Raw genomic sequence first — 18,964 nt, 5'->3', positions numbered from 1 at the left:
CGTAGGGCGTGGCCGGAATATACCACGGACTGGAAGTGACGTGCGAGGTGACGCGAAACGCAGAATGTTTGTCTCTGTTTGGCGCGCTTGCTACTACTTTCATGTAAGCAGGTATACAGTGCCTTGCAAAAGTATTCGGCCCCCTTGAACTTTTTAACCTTTCGCCACATTTCAGGCTTCAAACATAAAGATATAACATATTTTTTGTGAAGAATCACCAACAAGTGGGACACAATTGTGAAGTGGAACGAAATCTATTGGATAATTTAAACTTTTTTAGCAAATAAAAAACTGAAAAGTGGTGCGTGCAAAATTATTCGGCCCCTTTACTTTCAGTGCAGCAAACTCACTCCAGAAGTTCAGCGAGGATCTCTGAATGATCCAATGTTGTCCCAAATGACTGATGGTGATAAATAGAATCCACCTGTGTGTAATCAAGTCTCTGTATAAATGCACCTGCTCTGTGATAGTCTGATAGTACTGTTGTGGAGAAGTTTAAAGCCGGATTTGGATACAAAAAGATTTCCCAAGCTTTAAACACCCCAAGGAGCACTGTGCAAGCGATCATTTTGAAATGGAAGGAGTATCAGACCACTGCAAATCTACCAAGACCTGGCCGTCCCTCTAAACTTTCAGCTCAGACAAGGAGAAGACTGATCAGAGATGCAGCCAAGAGGCCCATGATCACTCTGGATGAACTGCAGAGAACTACAGCTGAGGTGGGAGAGTCTGTCCATAGGACAACAATTAGTTGTACACTGCACAAATCTGGCCTTTATGGAAGAGTGGCAAGAAGAAAGCCATTTCTCAAAGATATCCATAAAAAGTCTCGTCTAAAGTTTGCCACAAGCCACCTGGGAGACACACCAAACACGTGGAAGAAGGTGCTCTGGTCAGATGAAACCAAAATCGAACTTTTTGCCCACAATGCAAAACGATATGTTTGGCGTAAAAGCAACACAGCTCATCACCCTCAACACACCATCCCCACTGTCAAACATGGTGGTGGCAGCATCATGGTTTGGGCCTGCTTTTCTTCAGCAGGGACAGGGAAGATGGTTAAAATTGAGGGGAAGATGGATGCAGCCAAATACAGGACCATTCTGGATGAAAACCTGTTGGAGTCTGCAAAAGACCTGAAACTGGGACGGAGATTTATCTTCCAACAAGACAATGATCCCAAACATACAGCAAAATCTACAAAGGAATGGTTCACAAATAAACGTATCCAGGTGTTAGAATGGCCAAGTCAAAGCCCAGACCTGAATCCAATCGAGAATCTGTGGAAAGAGCTGAAAACTGCTGTTCACAAACGCTCTCCATCCAACCTCACTGAGCTCCAGCTGTTTTGCAAGGAAGAATGGGCAAGAATTTCAGTCTCTCGATGTGCAAAACTGATAGAGACATACCCCAAGCGACTTGCAGCTGTAATCGCAGCAAAAGGTGGCTCTACAAAGTATTAACGCAAGGGGGCCAAATAATTTTGCACGCCCCACTTTTCATTTTTTTATTAGTTAAAAAAGTTTCAAAAATCCAATAGATTTCCTTCCACTTCACAATTGTGTCCCACTTGTTGGTGATTCTTCACAAAAAATAAAAATGTTATATCTTTATGTTTGAAGCCTGAAATGTGGCAAAAGGTTGAAAAGTTCAAGGGGGCCGAATACTTTCACAAGGCACTGTATATTTAATATATAAGGTAACGAGGGGTGGAACCTTTAAATCTTTAATATCTTGCTGTTGATCCTGGATCCTGGAATTGAGATTGTTCCCAGTGGATTTATAAAGCCATTTAACCTATGCCCATGATGAGGTGAGAGTTCTGTGAGCACATTGGTGTGGTGTCAGCGGTTTCAGTCATTGGATAAATTGTCACATTTTTTAAATTTCATCTACACTATTTTGAACCACTGGATTACTTTTGCTTATGGACTTTTTTTTTGCACTTATTTAACTAATGTCTCACTACTTTTATGAACATTTGTTGAATGTTATTTCACATTATTGCAATAATTCAACTATTTTGAATTGATGATGGATCGCTAGGTTATGAGCAAGATCGCTATAATTTCAGTTATTTGTAGGGGGGGAATACCTTTGTAAATTTTGTATAAACACACCCTTTAGGGCTCATTCACACTTAATGCAATTGGATGCATTTTTGACTGCACTCTAACTGCATAGACAGTTCAAAATCAAGGTAGTCCTATGGGCATAGTTCACATTAGTGCAGTGCAATCAAAAAAAGTAGACCATGCTGCATTTTTCTGCTACGCAAAAATGCACGCAAACACATGTAAACACACTGAAATGCATCACAGTCCACACAGAAGCTCAGGGAAAGAAAGAAGGAAGTGAGATCACAGAACAAATGCAGATAGAAAAAAAGTGTGTGTCAGCTACGCATAAAAATGCATATTAACCACTTTCAGACCATTTTGCTGGCTTAAGACCAGACCACTTTTTGCGATTCGGCACTGCGTTGCTTTAACTGACAATTGCGCGGTCGTGCGATGTGGCTCCAAAACAAGATTGATCCCCACAAATAGAGCTTTCTTTTGGTGGTATTTGATCACCTCTGCGGTTTTTATTTTTTGCGCTATAAACAAAAATAGAGCAACAATTTTGAAAAAAATGCATTATTTTTTACTTTTTGTTATAATAAATATCCCCCCAAAATATCTAAAAAAACATTTTTTTCCCTCAGTTTAGGCCGATACGTATTCTTCTACATATTTTTGGTAAAAAAAATCTCAATAAGCAATTATTTATTGGTTTGCACAAAAGTTATAGCGTTTACAAAATAGGGGATAGTTTTATGGCATTTTTATTAATAATTTTTTTTTTTTACAAGTAATGGCGGTGATCAGCGATTTTTATTGTGACTGCGACATTATGGCGGACACATCGGATATTTTTTACACATTTTTGGGACCCTTGTCATTTATACAGCAATCAGTGCTATACAAATGCAGTGATTCCTGTGTAAATGACACTGGCAGTGAAGGGGTTAACCGGGGGTGGCAGTGTAGGGGTTAAGTGTTCCTAGGGGTGTGTTACTAACTGTGGGGGGCTGGGCTTTGTGCTAGTGAACACTGATCTCTGCTCCAATCACATGGAGCAGAGATCACAATCACTTGTTGCTAGGCAGAATGGGGAGATGCTGTTTACAAATGCCGCCCCGTGAGACGATCGCGGGTATCCCCGCGGTGATCGAGTCCACGAGTACCCGCGACCGGACTCATGGGGATCCCGACCAGCATGCGATAATGCCGCCGGTGGCGCGCACGCGATGGCAGGGCGGCATATAAAAATGGACATACCTGTATGCCAATATGCCTGCCCGTGCCATTCTGCCGACGTACATCGGCGTGCGCCGGTTGGGAACTGGTTAAATGCATGCATACGTGCAAGTAGATGTGCAGTTTCTAGTTTAAATGGGCCCATAAAGTCCATTTAAAACAACATGTTCACCTGCTTCCCCATACACACGGTCGGACGTTCCGACGACACAAAATCCGTCTGATTGTTGTTGTTGGAAAATCCGATTGTTCGGAACGAGGTGACGCTCGTTGCGTACGACGGGACTACGTTCAGGCTAGTAGCCAATAGCTTTGGTCTCGTAATTTAATCTGAGCATGCGTGGCACTTTGTCCGTCGGAATCCTCTACAGACGATCGGAAAAAGTCCGATCGGATTTTGTTGTCGGAAATTTTTTTAGATCCTGCTCTCAAACTTTTTCCGACAGAGCCCACACACGATCGGATTTTCCGACAACATAATCCGATCGTAACCTTTTCCGTCGGAAAGTCTGACCGTGTGTACAGGGCATAAGACTACCTTGTCCACAAGGTGACAATGCTGCCATTTTTTGATTTTATAGCAGAACAAACAGCGTTGCCACCATATTACAGGAAGTGGAATAAAAATAACTGCATCACACACATAATTTTTCGATGTTGCTTATCGTTACACTTTGGGGGCAATTGCTTTGACCAGCTATTACGGTGGATAATAATAAGAGGCAAACATTCACAATTAGCGGCTGTATTTAGAGTTATACTTTAGATGTCATGTGAGTTACTAATGTAAGTAGAATGATGTGCACAGATATGAAACAGCAGTAAGCAGGCATCTCTTCTCTGCGGGTAGGTCATCATAATCCTATGGGGTGTAATTATAAAAAAAAAGTGTGAATCTAGGCAAAATCAAATGTTGTTAGGCTATTTTCTCTCCAGGTTGAATGTTCTTCTTGGAGTAAAATCAGGAAATTGCCAGATTTTTCCCACTAGATGGAACGGATGATAACAGTAAATACAGTAAGCATATGGAGTAAAATCAGGGAATACCACATTTTTGCCACTAGATGGAACTGATGATTATAGTAAATACAGTAAGCATATGTCTCCTATGATTATCAGCTCCATCTAGTGGACATAATACAGTATCTTCCCGATTCACTCTGTTCTGTAAGTTTGTTCTCTGTTCTGTAAGAATGAAAATAAAATAGCCTAATAACATTTATTTTTGTCCCCATTCACGTAGAACAAATACATATGTAGTTTCACAGGAGTAGTTTTGCATTTTTTTTTTTTTTTAAATAAATACACCAATTGTGCTTGTGCTTGCATTCTTACTGTCCACATGTTTGGTAATTGAATGTATAATGATGTTTTCTACTCCAGTAATTATAGCTCATCATCATAAGTCACTCAGGTTACTCAATACGTACAGCTTCGGGCCAAAGATCCCCTTTCTCACCTCCTGAGCGCATATGCAGGTGCAGGGGAAGCCGGTGCACCTTGTACCTTTGCTCTTTTCCAATTAATTCACTGACAGAATGCTTTATCGCTGGCTTGCATGGTAAAACTCATATTAAGTATCTGTCAGTGTGTAATAATGAATGTTTTTTCTTCTATGCAGTAACTAACCTTCTCCGTATATTTGTGCACAGCAGTCTGGAGGAATGATATTTCTGGAAGTACATTCTTCATGAGCGCCTCCAGTGATGGATGATGGCTCCTTCCTGAGTGCTACTCATTCATATTCAGATATTCAGGGTTTTTTTTTTTTACTCTAGCTGAAAACTGTTGTTTGATAGACGACAACAGAAAATGCATCTTTTCTTTGCAATATTGCAGATTATGGCAAAATACATGATGTTTAATGCTTAGATTTAAAGTGATTCTAAAGTTTGTCTTATACTTATCTGCTCTGTGTAATGGTTTTGCACAGAGCGCGCCCGATCCTCTTCTTTTTGGCTCCCCTGCCGAGTGCCCCAATAGCAAACCTCTTGTTATGGAGGCACTCGAGCAGGCTTGCTCCCTCACTAATGCATAGAATACATTAAGATTTTAAACCCTCTACTTCTAGAACCACTTTAATCTGCTAAATTGTGATAATTTGAAGATTTTACTCACAGGGCCCATCCGCATGGGGGCGCTTGACTGCGTGCCCCATGCAGATCCATGTTTTCTCGGCACGGGGATGTGCCGGTGCTGCGTGCATCCCTGTGCGGGGTGAGTTCAGGGAACTGCATCAGCACACCTCTGCATGTCATATTGGGACATGGCAGCTCTGTCCATGCAGCCCCATGACCCAATAGACTTCTATGGACTGGTGGCTTGAGGATGCATGCAATGCCTCTACATCACCATTTCAGGAAAATAGAGACCTGCATGGAGCACGCAGTCATGTGCCCCGCGAATAGACCCTTTTGGCTCATTTACTCTTGCTTCAGCTTCAACTCACATTAACGTGGATAATTAGGCTTACCTGTAGCTACCCTGGATATCTCCTAAACCTAAACGTACATGCTGTTGTTTCAGTTAGACTGTGCCATTACCGGCAGCTCCCGGGTATCGCAGGCTCCGGTGCTGTGATTGTCAGTAGCCGCGATACCCAGAAGTAACTCCGGGAGCAATGTCAGCCACCGGAGCGGTGAATGAGGACCACTTTACAACCACTTTGAGGGCTAGTTTACACTTGCTTCAACACAAGGCTTCGGACCTAAACGCTTTAGGCGATATCCCCTGTATTTGCATGTGCCAACATCATCGGCACATGTGCACTGAAGCAAACTGAAGCAATGGCACCTACATGCCATTGCTTCAGTTAGACTGTGCCATTACCGGCAGCTCCCGGGTATCGTGGGCTCTGGTGCTGTGATTGGCAGGAGCCGTGATACCCAGAAGTAACTCCGGGAGCAATGTCGGCCGCCGGAATGGTGAACGAGGACCACTTTACAACCACTTTAAGAGCTAGTTTACACTTGCTTAAAAACTTGGCTTCTGTCACTAAATAAAATGGTATGCTTACAGTCCTGTTTCCACCTTGCTTTTGCTTTGCTTCAGCTTTGCTTCAAAAATTATATCCCATGTAGCTTTAGTGGTGCTTTAAAGTGTCTTCAAAGCCTCCATAGAAGTCTATGGCAAAGCTCGCTTGAAGCCCCACTGAAGCCTCACCAAAGCCCCACCAAGCCCCACCAAAGCCTCACCGAAGCCCCACGAAGCCCCACCAAAGCCTCATCGAAGCACCAGGCAAAAGCAAAATGTAAACAGGACTGTAAGCTAACCATTTTATTTAGTGAGCTTTGACTAGTGTTCAGAGAGCTTTAACAAAGCATGTCTCTGGCCTCAAGCGTAGGCCTCTGGTCTGGTCCCTCGAACCAACTTTCAGTACTTTTTTGCTCACGTGCAACCCTGCACCTCTCTCTCAGCTCTTGCAGCTCTCTCGGCTCTTTCTCTTGCAGCTGTTGCTGCTTTATTCCACACGCTTTAGGCAGGGGACCTCCTGTCTCCCAGGTGGAGTCCTGAACTACTGTCAGGCCCTTGATTATAAGGGCTGTGTACACCTGCACACGTACCCTGCTGGTCTCCAGTAAGACCCGGACACAGGGTTAGAGGCTTTGTCCTTTGGGAGTCTTTGAAGCCCCTGGGCTCCAGAACCCAATCTGGGAATTACCAATCCAGGAGAAAAATTAAAAAACAATTTTCTCAGTTCAGAACTGACATTCTGGAGCCCCTCAAACTGCATTTGTGAGGGCTTATAGCTTCCAACTGTCCCTGATTTGGAGGGACTGTCCCTGATTTGGAACAAAGTCCCTCTGTCCCTTTTTCCTCCTCATTTGTCCCTTATTTTGTTCTCATCTATATAGTTGTATATAAAAATGCACTTTATATCTTTCAAAAAGTGTTCCCCAGTACTAAATCTTTCATCCAATTTTTAAATTGCTGCATTTTTTTTGCATAATTCAACTTGAGTTAGAAGGGTGTTGTATTGTATTTAAGACGAGGAGAAGAGACGTTGTCATTGTGTGTGTTAAAAGATTCAATAAACAAAAGACTTTCCAAACTACGAATCATTATCACGAATGTCTATACATACATAAATAGCGAATTTCAACGAATACGAACAAATGAATTTGACACTCTACGAATAATAACAAATTATCCGAAAATGTATTAACGTAACATAACGAATATAACAGAACGAAATCATGTATTTTACGAATGACAAGGAACCGAAACTAAACAAAATTTTCTGTTGTGCACAAGTCTATGAAGAACTATTTATGACATTCAATCCTTGTGCACATAGGAACCCATTGTATGCATCCAGCTCTCATGAACGTGAATCTCAGTAAAGGAAATCCCAGTTGGTTGGACGTAATGCGTATGGGGTGGAGTCATGCGCCAATGACATCAGCATGCGGTATCTCTGGAGTCTAAAGGCAGAGCAGTGAGATTCTCTTACATGAGAGCTGGTTGTATACAGTGGAGTATTTATTGTGACATGCGATTTTCCATCACTTCTTTCATGAGTGTTTTTATTCCTTTTACCTTTGCCTAATAAATATTACAGTGAGCACTATCTTTCTTTTTTCATGTTATATGTGACATCTGTGATATGAATTGGGGAGGATTGAAGGAAGGAGGAGTGGCAGTGAACAGTTTTTACTATATACCCTCCCGTTTGGGTGTGCTAAACATTTTACTCTCTTTACCACTTGAGATGATATTTTGGAGGTGAGCAGATTTGATGTAATACAATTTGGAGTGTACTATCTTTTGCACAGTGTGTTTGGTATTTGGTGTTCACATTTTTTTACTACTTTGGACTTTTTTACATATATGGATACTTATCTGGATATATACATTGGAAAAAATAATTATTTGATCCCCTGAAGATTTTGTAAGTTTGGCCACTTACAAAGAAATTAAGGGTCTATAACAGGCATTTCCAAAGTCCAGCCCGCAGGCCAATTGCGGCCCATCTTCCAGTTTCAAATGGACCCATTGGTAATTTGGATATGTATATCTTTTGTGTCCCTCAACGAATCCCCGAGTGCCGCGGGGGCCACAGAAGATATATATCAGTATTTATCAGTGCCTCGGAGGGGACAGGGAGGGGGTGGAACGAGTGCCGACAGATTAAATACAGGAGAATCTCCTGATTACTCTGCGGCCTCTAATAGGAAGTTCCCTCTCCTGGGCTGGCATTGGAGATCTGTTCTGTCTATCATAGGAGGCGTGACTTTGTATTTAAGAGGCCACAGAGTGAAGAGGAGATATTCCTGTATATAATCTGTCGTTACTCGTCCCACCCCCCCCTCCCGATCCCCTCTGAGGCTGCAGATGGGCATTGATCAGGCTACACTGATGGCAATGGTGAGGCTGCATTTGTGGAACTAGTGAGGCTGCATTTGTGGAACTTGTGAGGCTGCATTTAAGCACTGGTGAGGCTGCATTAATGGCAATAGTGAGGCTGCATTCATGGCACTGGTGAGGCTGCATGCGTGGAACTTGTGAGGCTGCATTTAGGCACTGGTGAGGCTGCATTTATGACAATAGTGAGGCTGCATTCATGGCACTGGTGAGGCTGCATTATAGGCAATGGTGAGGCTACATTAATAGAAACGGTGCGGCTGCATTAATGGAAATGGTGAGGCTTCAGATGGGCTCTGATTGGGCTGCATTGATGGGCACTGACCCTTACTTGATTCACAGTTCTTTTTTTAAAATGTATGTTTTTTTCTGGAAACTTCCCTTTTAAAGTGAAGGTTCCTTTTATACGCCAATAAATACGGTATATCCAAATAACACTCCCAAGCTCATCCTTAGTCCTGAGGGGTGCTCGGGGATTCGTTGTTGGCCACAAAAGAGATATATATATATATATATATATATATATATATATATATATATATATATAATCTACAAATAACACACCCAAGCTCATCTCTTCACCACAAACAGCCACAAAGCCAAGAGAATTCTTGTTGGTCAGTGTATTAGTGCTCGGACGAACACAGACTGAAATTTAATGGTTCAAAGAATGTCAGGCAAAATGGTCTGGTATGGTTCGGGGGGGGGGGGGTGGGGGGGGCTCGCTCGTTCAGTGGAGGGCAGGGGGGGGGGTTTGCTCGCTCGCTCGCTCGCTCATCTCCTCCCTTTCCTGACCTGTGGGCTGCATGCTTGGATAGGGTTTCAGGTATGGATTCTGGGGGGACCCCACTCCGGTTTTTGTTTAAATTTAGTTTTTTTTCACAAATTTGTTAGTTGGCAATTCTTTTTTTTACATTCAGCTGTTAGCAGGGAACCCCACTGGCCCCCGATCCTTAGCAACCAGCTGTTTACAGTGTTTTTAAAGGGAAAAACAAAAGGAAAAAACAAAAAGCATTAAAAACGCACCAGAAACGCAAGTTGATGTCTGTTACATGCAAAACACAATCTGCTGCAGGAAAAAAAGTGCCTGACCCTTTCCAAAAACACATAAGCTGAAAAATGTATAGATGTGAACGTGTACCTTATGAAACCATGTTAAAGGATTTGCAAACCCTCAAGGTTTTTCACCTTAATGCATTCTATGCATTAAGGTGAAAAACCTTCTGTAGTGCAGCTGCTCTAGAGCCCCCCTTTTACTTACCTTAACCTGATCATTCCAGCGACGTGAACAAGCACAGCAACTCCAGCCGCTGTTTTGGATTCTCATGGGATTGATTGATAGCAGCAGGAGCCAACTCGGGGAACGCGCTCGCACGAGTGCCCCCATGGAATGCGGCTCTCCGCTTGGGGGCACTTGAGATGTGGAGGAGCCAGGAACGCTGCTGAGGGACCCCAGAAGAGGAGGATTGGGGCCACGCTGTGCAAAACCCTTGCACAGAGGAGGTAAGTATGACATGTTATTTCAAGTGGTTGTAAACCCTTACAGACCACTTTGTGCTACAGGTAAGCCTGCACGGTTTAGGCGATATCCCCTGTATTTGCATGTGCCGACATCATTGGCACATGCGCACCGACACAAACTGAGGCAATAGCATGCATGTGCCATTGCTTCAGTGAGTGTGCCGTTCCCCGGGAGTGATGGCGCCGGCCGGTGCTGGGTATGGGCACCGCAGCGAGGGCTTTGATCTCAGGTGAGTATTACATAATGAGCTAGTATGCTATGCCTTTGTCTTGCAGGTGTTATGCCACGTACATACGATAGGAATTTTGGTCAGAAAAAGCTCTAATGGTTTTTCCAACAGAATTCTGATGGGATTCCACTCAAGCTGTCTTGCATACATGCGGTCACACAAAAGTTCTCTGAACTTTCGACCGTCAAGAACGCGGTGACGTACAACACTATGACGAGCCGAGAAAATGAAGTTCAATGCTTCCGAGCATGCGTATTTTCTGAGCAAGCGTAGGAATTTTACGCGTCAGAATTTGTACAAACGATCGGAATTTCCGATCTGAACTTTTGCCGGCCGAAAAATTGAGAACCTGCTCTCAATCTTTTGCTTGCCGAAATTCCGCCAGCAAAAGTCCGATGGACCATACACACGATTGCATTTTCCAACCAAAAGCTCTCACTGGACTTTTGCTGGCGGAATTTCCGATCGTGTGTACGAGGCATTTGTTTGTTTTTTGTTTTGTTTTTTAAAGAAACCTTTACAACACCTTTAAATGGACTGTAGTGCATTTCTGAAAAATACACAAAAAAAGACATAGGTGTGAATGTAGGGTAAATTTTCTGCACCCTCTGACTGTATTTTACACCTTAGATGGATGGCCAGCCACCTGTTTTTTCCTCCCATTACCTATTATTAGAAGACATTTCTATCCATGTCTCTTTAGCTATATCTGGGAGATTCCGATGTACAACACTTCATAATATGTTGCCACTTGTCTGAATCTAAGAATTACTATTTGTTGGTTTAGTAATCCATTTCCTTTTCTTTGTTATATCATTGTAGGTTTGCATTGTTCAGAAGAAAGACACAGAGACAATGTATGCCATGAAGTACATGAATAAACAGCAGTGCATTGAGCGGGACGAAGTGCGCAACGTTTTCCGGGAGCTGGAGATCATGCAGGAAATTGAACATGTCTTTTTAGTTAATCTTTGGTAAGTGATTTTCTTTTTAACTTGTGACTTCGTTCTGTCAAAGCAGAATTATGAACAGCGGTATTCTGGCACAGCGTCAAACTCACATCTTTTACTGGGTAACTAGGAGAAAGGCAAGGATGTTTGTTCTCACAGTTTTGTATTTTTAGACTCAGAGTACACATGGTCTGTCTATCTAGCAAAGATTGCTTCTCTTTTAAACCCTGGTGTTTAATTTGTGCAGCTGGCTATCACACAAGCTCCTATTGATGTCCTTATCTTTGTGTGCTGCCTTGGTCATCCAGCCAGGTTGGGAAAGGCTGTCCTAAAGGATGTAATGGACGCCTCAAGTGTGATCTCAAATATAGTGGTTTATTTATAAAAAAATAAATGGGCATTTCTGTCCATCCTTCCCCCATTCCTTCTGTGAAAATGGGGTAAAATCAAATGTTCTCAGGTTCTTTTCACTGCAGATTGAATGTGTAATTTGAGAAAGTGCCACATTATGGCTCCTCCCCGCATTAGCTAACCCCCTTGGAGAAGCACTCTCCCGAGGGGGTTGCCTTGCGGGTGTGCTCCCGAGTCCAGCATTCCATAGAGGCCGAATGCAGGACTCGATCCCGCCCCCCCCCCTGGGGCCCGCATCATTGGATTTGATTGACATCAGTGGGAGCCAATGGCTGTGCTGCTATCACTCTATCCAATCAAGAGCTGGAAATCCGGGGCTCAGGTAAGTAAAATGGGGGGCTGGGGGTCAGGTGACTGCAAGGTGTTTTTTCACCTATGCATTCTATGCATTAAGGTGAAAAAACACAAGCCTTTACAACCCCTTTAAGCCGTACATACAATCCAAAAATCGGACGACAGTTCATCTGTTTTTTTTGTTTTGTTTTTTTGCATGCTAGTCGCATATCGAAAGCATTGTACAAGAAAAAATGTTGTGTTTGTCCGATCTAATAATGAACTGTCGTGATCGGCTCTCGTAAGCTCTGTACTAACGATCCGATCATTGTACGATCGCTTCAAAATCTGTAATTTTTGGATCGTGTATACGGACTATTACAGTGGGGAAAATAATTATTTGATACCCTGCAGATTAGGGATGAGCTCAGGCGTGTTCACATGCAGTGAGACATTGCCGATCTCTGCAGCCACACATCGGGGGCTTCCATGTGAACACGCCTGAGCTCATCCCTAATCTGCAGGGTATCAAATAATTATTTTCCCCACTGTAATGGCCCGTGATTAGCGCAGCTTTGCACCGACTTCCTGGCGGGCTCTGCACATGTTCCATGCGAACACGCCTGAGCTCATCCCTACTGCAGATTTTGTACGTTTGCCCACTTACAAATAAATGAAGGGTCTATAATTTTTATCATAGGTGTATTTTAAATAATAGAGACAGAATATCAACCAAAAATCCAGAAAAAACACATGATACAAATGTTATAAATTGAGTTGCAGCTCAGTGAGTAAAATAAGTATTTTATCCCCTACCACTCAACAATAATTCTGGCTCCCACAGACTGGCTAGAGTATGTGTTCATGTGGTACACAGATTAGTCCTTTCAATTTAAAGTGGAAGTAAACCCATGGATTTAAACAGTTAAAAAAAAAAGGCATGCCGGGAATGCTAACTGCACATTGGCTGTGCTCTCAGCCAAACTATCAAACCATCCAATGGCTGATGTCATAACAAATCACATGTGCAGCACCATAGCAGTTGAAGATTAAACAGAGGCAAAGATGGCAGCTTCCTTGGCTGAAAACGACAGGGGAGTTTAAGAAGTTGCTCCTAACGACAACTTGTTATGTGTGTGAAAGACACCTGTCCACAGAATCTCTTTCTTCCATTAAAACCTCAACATCACAGGCAAGACCAAAGAGCTGTCAAAGGATGTCAGGGACAAGATTGTAGACCTGCACAAGGCTGGAATGGGCTACAAGACCATCGGAAAGGAGACAACTGTTGGAGCAATTATTCACAAATGGAAGAAATACAAAATAACCATGAATCGTTCTTGGTCTGGAGCTCCAAGCAAGATTTCACCTCATGGGATAAGGATGACCATGAGAAAAGTGAGGGATCAGCCCAGAACTTCTTGGGAGGAATCTCAAGGCAGTTGGTACAGTCACCAAATGAACCATTGGTAACACAATACGCCACCGTGAATTGAAATCCTGCAGCGCCCGCAAGGTCCCCCTCCTCAAGAAGGCACATGTACAGGCCCGTCTGAAGTTTGCCAATGAACATTCAAATTATTCAGAGAAGGATTGGGAGAAAGTGCTATGTTCAGATGAGACCAAAACGGAGTTTTTGAACCAACAGAGACAGTTTTCAAAAATTTAAAGTATTCAAAAATGCTGATCTTGGCATTTTGAATGCTTTCAAGTACAGAGGAGGGGTTTGGGGTCTTATGTAACCTTTAATGTACAGAGAGGAAGAGGTGGAGTTCTAAGAGGCAAAAATGGAGCCTAAAGAAGAAGGGGTGTGGTTTACAGGTGACAGGGCGAGTGTTAACCAAGCCCTGGAAGGATTTACCCCCCCTTTTTTTTTCTTCGCTATAAACAAAAAAAGACTGACATTTTGAAACTCCGCAAATGCATCGTCTCCCATCTCCTGCATCATCTCCAGCTGCTGACATCACGTCCGCCAGACTGTGTGTTCCATTGCATCCAGGGAGCGGACCCATCATCCAGTGCTCTGCATCCAGTGACCCGATCGGTTCCCGACGGTGGCTCTCTTTCCGGATTGATGACATACAGGATATTGTCATACTGATTAAAAAGGCTATAGCCTAACTCCCTTTGTGAGTAATATTCATTTGTTCCATTAAAGGTTGTTTTAATGCTACACTTAGAAGGCGCTGTGTATCTCTTCCTCTCCTGGCTTACAAGATCTCTTTCTGAAAATTCTAGTTCACTAATTTCCTGTGTCTTTATTACATTCTGGCAATCCGGAGCACACATATAGTAGATAATGTCAAAATTCCTGTACTGCATAGTTCTTTGGTATTCCTGACCCGGAAATTGGTAAACCTATTGGATTACCACGGTACCCAGGCAAATAGCATGTTCAGATTTAGGTCACTATATATCACCTTCATATTTCTCTATGTACAGTTTCCCTTTACAAGCAGCCTAGTTTCTGGGATAAACTGGTTGCACATATCAACCTTCATTGATTGAATACTTTTGTAAAACACACAGACCAGGGCAAATATGGCTAATAGACCTGTAAATTACATGACTTATCACAGCTTTACAGATAGAACACTGCAGTTATGTACTTTTTAAATAAAGCTGCGAGATACACACTTTTATTGTACAGTAAAATCTTGGATTGCGAGCATAATTTGTTCCAGAAACATGCTTGTAATCCAAAGCACTTGTATATCAAAGCGAATTTCCCCATAAGGGTCCTTTCACACGGGGCGGATCAGTTCTGATCCGCCCCGTGGATGTCCGTTTGCTCAGCGGGGATCACTCCGCCGATCCCCGCTGAGCAGGGAGATGACAGCTCCGTCTCTGCACACTGCGCAGAGACAGACCTGTCACAGTGCCGCTCTCCCCTATGGGAGATCGGATGACGACGGACCGCAGTGCCCGTCGTCACCCGATCCGATCCGCAGACGGATGGAAAAATAGCTTTTTCCTCCGTTACACTTTTTCGGATCGGAGCGGGTCGGATGTCAGCGGACATGTCACCGCTGACATCCGACGCTCCATAGACCTCTATGGAGCACCCGTTCAGGTCCGCCTGAAAAACTGACAGGCGGGCCTGAACGGGACGTCAGTGTGAAAGGGGCCTTAGAAATAATAGAAAATCAAATGATTCGTTCCACAGCCATTTATTTATAAATCCTTCAGTTTAAAGTCCATATAAAAAGATTATAGCAATGTGATAGGTTGTGTAACCATAAAATGTCCATCCACAAATGGAAACCTCCACAAGGGGAATAGAAGCAAAATCCAGCAGGACCTACAGAGTATAAAAGAGAAGAGAGGTGCCTCTAATGCTGCGTACACACAATCAGACTACCCGGTAGACTTGGTCCGGTGGACCAGAGTCCACCAGACAATCCGCCCGTGTGTGGGCTCTGGCGGACTTTTTTTTCCGCTCGCTCGTCCCCACCCCCTTTCCTGACCGGCCGGGTTGTGTGCTCGGATAAGGGTCTTATATGGACCTTGAGGGGGACCCCCACGCCCCTTTTTTGGCGTAGGGCTTCCCCTTTAAGTCCATACCAGGTGACGGGGCCAGCGACGTGTCAATCTTGTGCCGAAGGCGGTGACATTGACCTCCTTCACTAGTCCCGGCTACCTGGAGCCGCGTTCAAAATGTGCGGGCAAGTCCGTTTATTTCAAATGTACGGCAGACTCCCTCCCAAAATTCCGGTTGTGTGTGGGCAGGTCCGCTCGTTCGGAAAGTCTGGCGGTTTGTCCGCCGGGCTAAGTCTGCCGGAACAGTCTGATCGTGTGTACGCTGCATAAGTGTAGCAATATGGCTACACTTATTACAACATTTATTAACTTACATGGTTGATGATTAAAAAGAGACACATCTAAGTATGCAGGAATCCTGGGTAAAGCTGTCCACATAGACCATCCCCCGCACCGCCGGTTCTGACCGCTGTCAGTCTGCAATCGTGACCAGGAAGACTACCCTGCAGTAGAGCAATTGAACCGCTTGTGGAGCGCAGAATGAAAGGGATGATGTCAATGGCAGTGAGGAGGATGGTCTATGTGGACAGCTTTACCCTGGATGCCTGCATACTTAGAAAAGGATAATGCATCAAAATGCAGTAGGGGGAGCCCCCTTGGACTTTTGAGGCAAAAAACGGGAGTAGAGAAGTAGATAAAAGGCAATCTAGTGCCGCTTTTATTGGGTATACAGCATAATAAAATGTGTGAACATAACCATAAACAATATTGTTAAAATATAAAGAGTATACCAATGAACCAAGTTATATATATATATATATATATATATATATATATATATATATATATGTCAAACCCAAGGGGAATAATTCCAGGTACTGCCAGAGTCAAATTGAGGTCAGTCAGTCAGTATAGTTACATATAGTTACAGTGGTCACACTACAGTGTGTATACATAAACTAAACAATTACAGCAGCCAGTGGTGTGTTCCCCTGACTGCTGTCCATCTACACCTCCCGATGTGTAGGCTCCACCTGAGCATGGCTGATGGATGACAAGGGACTCCTCCCCGTCCCCATCTCTGAGCCTGTGTGCAGGGAGGAACTTCTACCCGTCCCCACTGTGAAGGGGATCCTCCTTTGCTGGTGGCACGCTGGAGTGTGACGTCAGTGTGACGTCATCCTGCCCATAGGGGTGGGGCTACACCGCACACCCCCTCATCGGTGAACCATCCTGTATCTGGCCCCAGCTGTAACTCATTGGTGCCAGATTTCCAGCACCCCCCCCCCTCCCTTCTGAGGATTTGCTCCCTCATTAGGATACTTTCTATATATAGTGCTCACACACAGCATTTCTCAGTTTGAGCATGCCCGCTGTGATGTCTCACTTCCACCAGTGTATTGAAAGGTAATGTATTTTGTAACCCAGGCAACTTATGGAAATTTGTGCCTTGTCTTGCCATCACAGCACAATGTTTGTGTCTGTGTATCTTTCAGAAACCATGAAATAGACCGAGACAGAAGTACAGTTAAATCACACTTGCTTAATAATAAAAATAAAAAGGTAAACAGTAAATGTAGTCAAAATATAGCCAGAGTTCAGGAATCGGAATGGATAGTCAGACAAGCCAAAAACGTCAGGGAGCCAGAGATGAGCGTAGTAGAACAGCAAGTAGGATCTGGAGCTAGAAGGAACGTAAGCCAAGCAAGTCTTTAACAGGAACACAGGAGAGTGTCTCTAGAGATGTGACCAGGGCGAAGGCAGAGATCATCTGAGCTGGACAGCTTAAGTAGGCAGGACTAACAAGCAGGATATCATCAACAGGTGAGTCACTGTGGAGAGATAGGAGCTAGCAAATAGCCGACAGCTGAGTGGCCAGCTCTGAGAAGGAAGGGCTGAGCCCAGCCCTGACAGTATCAACCTCAAATCATTTACTAATTTCACCTTGTCCTCTTGGCTTTTAGACAATATTACTTTTCTGCTGGTGAAGCCAGCAGAGTGCTGCTTGTGGATGTAAGCCAGCGGCTTGCCTGGGAGCAAACACTGGTTCACCTATGTTTCCATACGGACCCTCTCAGCCAACATGTAATTTATCATATTGTTTTTAACTACCGGTCTCCTTCTTGTGTCCATTTAATGAAACTTCTATGTAAGTATCTCAAAGGCAAGTACTATATTGTTTATTATGTAAATGAATTGTTTTGTTTATGTATACGCACTGTAGTGTGACCACTATGTAACTATACCTATATTTCAGATAAAGATAATGTTCACAAATTGCATTATGCTGTATACCCAATAAAAGTGGCACTACGTTGCCTTTTATCTACTTCTCTACTCCCATTTTCGGCCTCAAAAGTCCAAGGGGGCTCCCCCTACTGAATTTTGATGCATTATCCTTTTCGCTGTATTTAGGATGTTGGCACTTTTACACATTCAATTTCCATAAACTATTTCCTTGCCTGCATACTTAGATGTGCCTGTTTTAATCATCAACCATGTGAGTTGCTAAATGTTGTACCTTCATTAAATGTAACCATATTGCTACACTTAGAGGCACCTCTCTTCTCTTTTATACTCAGTTGTGACATGATGCTACTTGTATATCAAGTCAACATTTATTTAAAAATGTTGCTTGTCTTGCAAAACACTCTTAAACCAAGGTTTTACTGTAAAAGAAAATGAATCCTACCCAAATATATTGCATGTCATTGATCGATAGCTCGTTTCAATTTTTATGTTCCGACATTAAATTTAATTGCATATTTTATGACACTGCTGTGAAGGTTTGTGAGTCTCAAAACCCACACAAAAAAAATAACCTTGAAAATGACGACAGATGTGCCCATTTATGTGTGTAAATAAAAGCGGTTTTATTGCTGCCTTGAACAGAGATGGGTGATGTGTGTGCTGCCTTTGGTACTTTTATTAAGTGCTTAAAGAACAACTCAAGGAAATAAATAAAATTAATCTGTAATCATCTAAGGCCATCCATGAAAAGTCAGACAATGTGCTAAATTCACCTTGAGTTCTATGCTATCCATTGTAGCCAATAGGCCTTTTACATTGTACCTGTAGCATCCTGGCACAAGAGCCTTTTAATTTCTGCACCCTCTCTCTCAAAGGGTGGTGCTTCGAACCATGAATCACTTGTCTTTTATTACCCTGGGCTTATATTCAGTGCCATTCAAAAATAAGTATACATTGGCAACCCAAGGTACAGTCAGCAACAGAACTTGATTGACTGGATGAAAATTAGAGGACCACGCGGGGCGGACTGACAACTCATGGGGCCCCCGGGCGATAAGATATTATGGGGCCCCCGGGCAATAGAAGATTATGGGGCCCTGGGCAATAGAAGATTATGGGGCCCCCGGGCAATAGGAGATTATGGGGCCACACAGTATACACACACACACACACACACATACAG

At 43.3% G+C, this 18,964-nt stretch overlaps 1 protein-coding gene across 1 annotated transcript in view; it reads left to right on the top strand.

The window, feature by feature from the left end:
• The window catches only part of STK32C (serine/threonine kinase 32C), a 407,759-nt gene that overhangs the window by 297,104 nt on the left and 91,691 nt on the right, over window positions 1-18,964 (top strand). Inside the window, exon 3 of the mRNA XM_077455557.1 lies at window positions 11,240-11,391. Within this exon, the coding sequence (XP_077311683.1) occupies window positions 11,240-11,391 (152 nt within the window). The remainder of the gene's footprint in view (window positions 1-11,239; window positions 11,392-18,964) is intronic.

Source organism: Lithobates pipiens, unplaced genomic scaffold (assembly GCF_037356315.1).
Source record: "Lithobates pipiens isolate NorthernLeopardFrog02 unplaced genomic scaffold, aLitPip1_a1.2 Scaffold_25, whole genome shotgun sequence".
Taxonomy (NCBI): domain Eukaryota; kingdom Metazoa; phylum Chordata; class Amphibia; order Anura; family Ranidae; genus Lithobates; species Lithobates pipiens.
The sequence above is the reverse complement of the archived record's forward strand: the minus strand, read 5'-3'. Positions and strand labels throughout refer to the sequence as shown.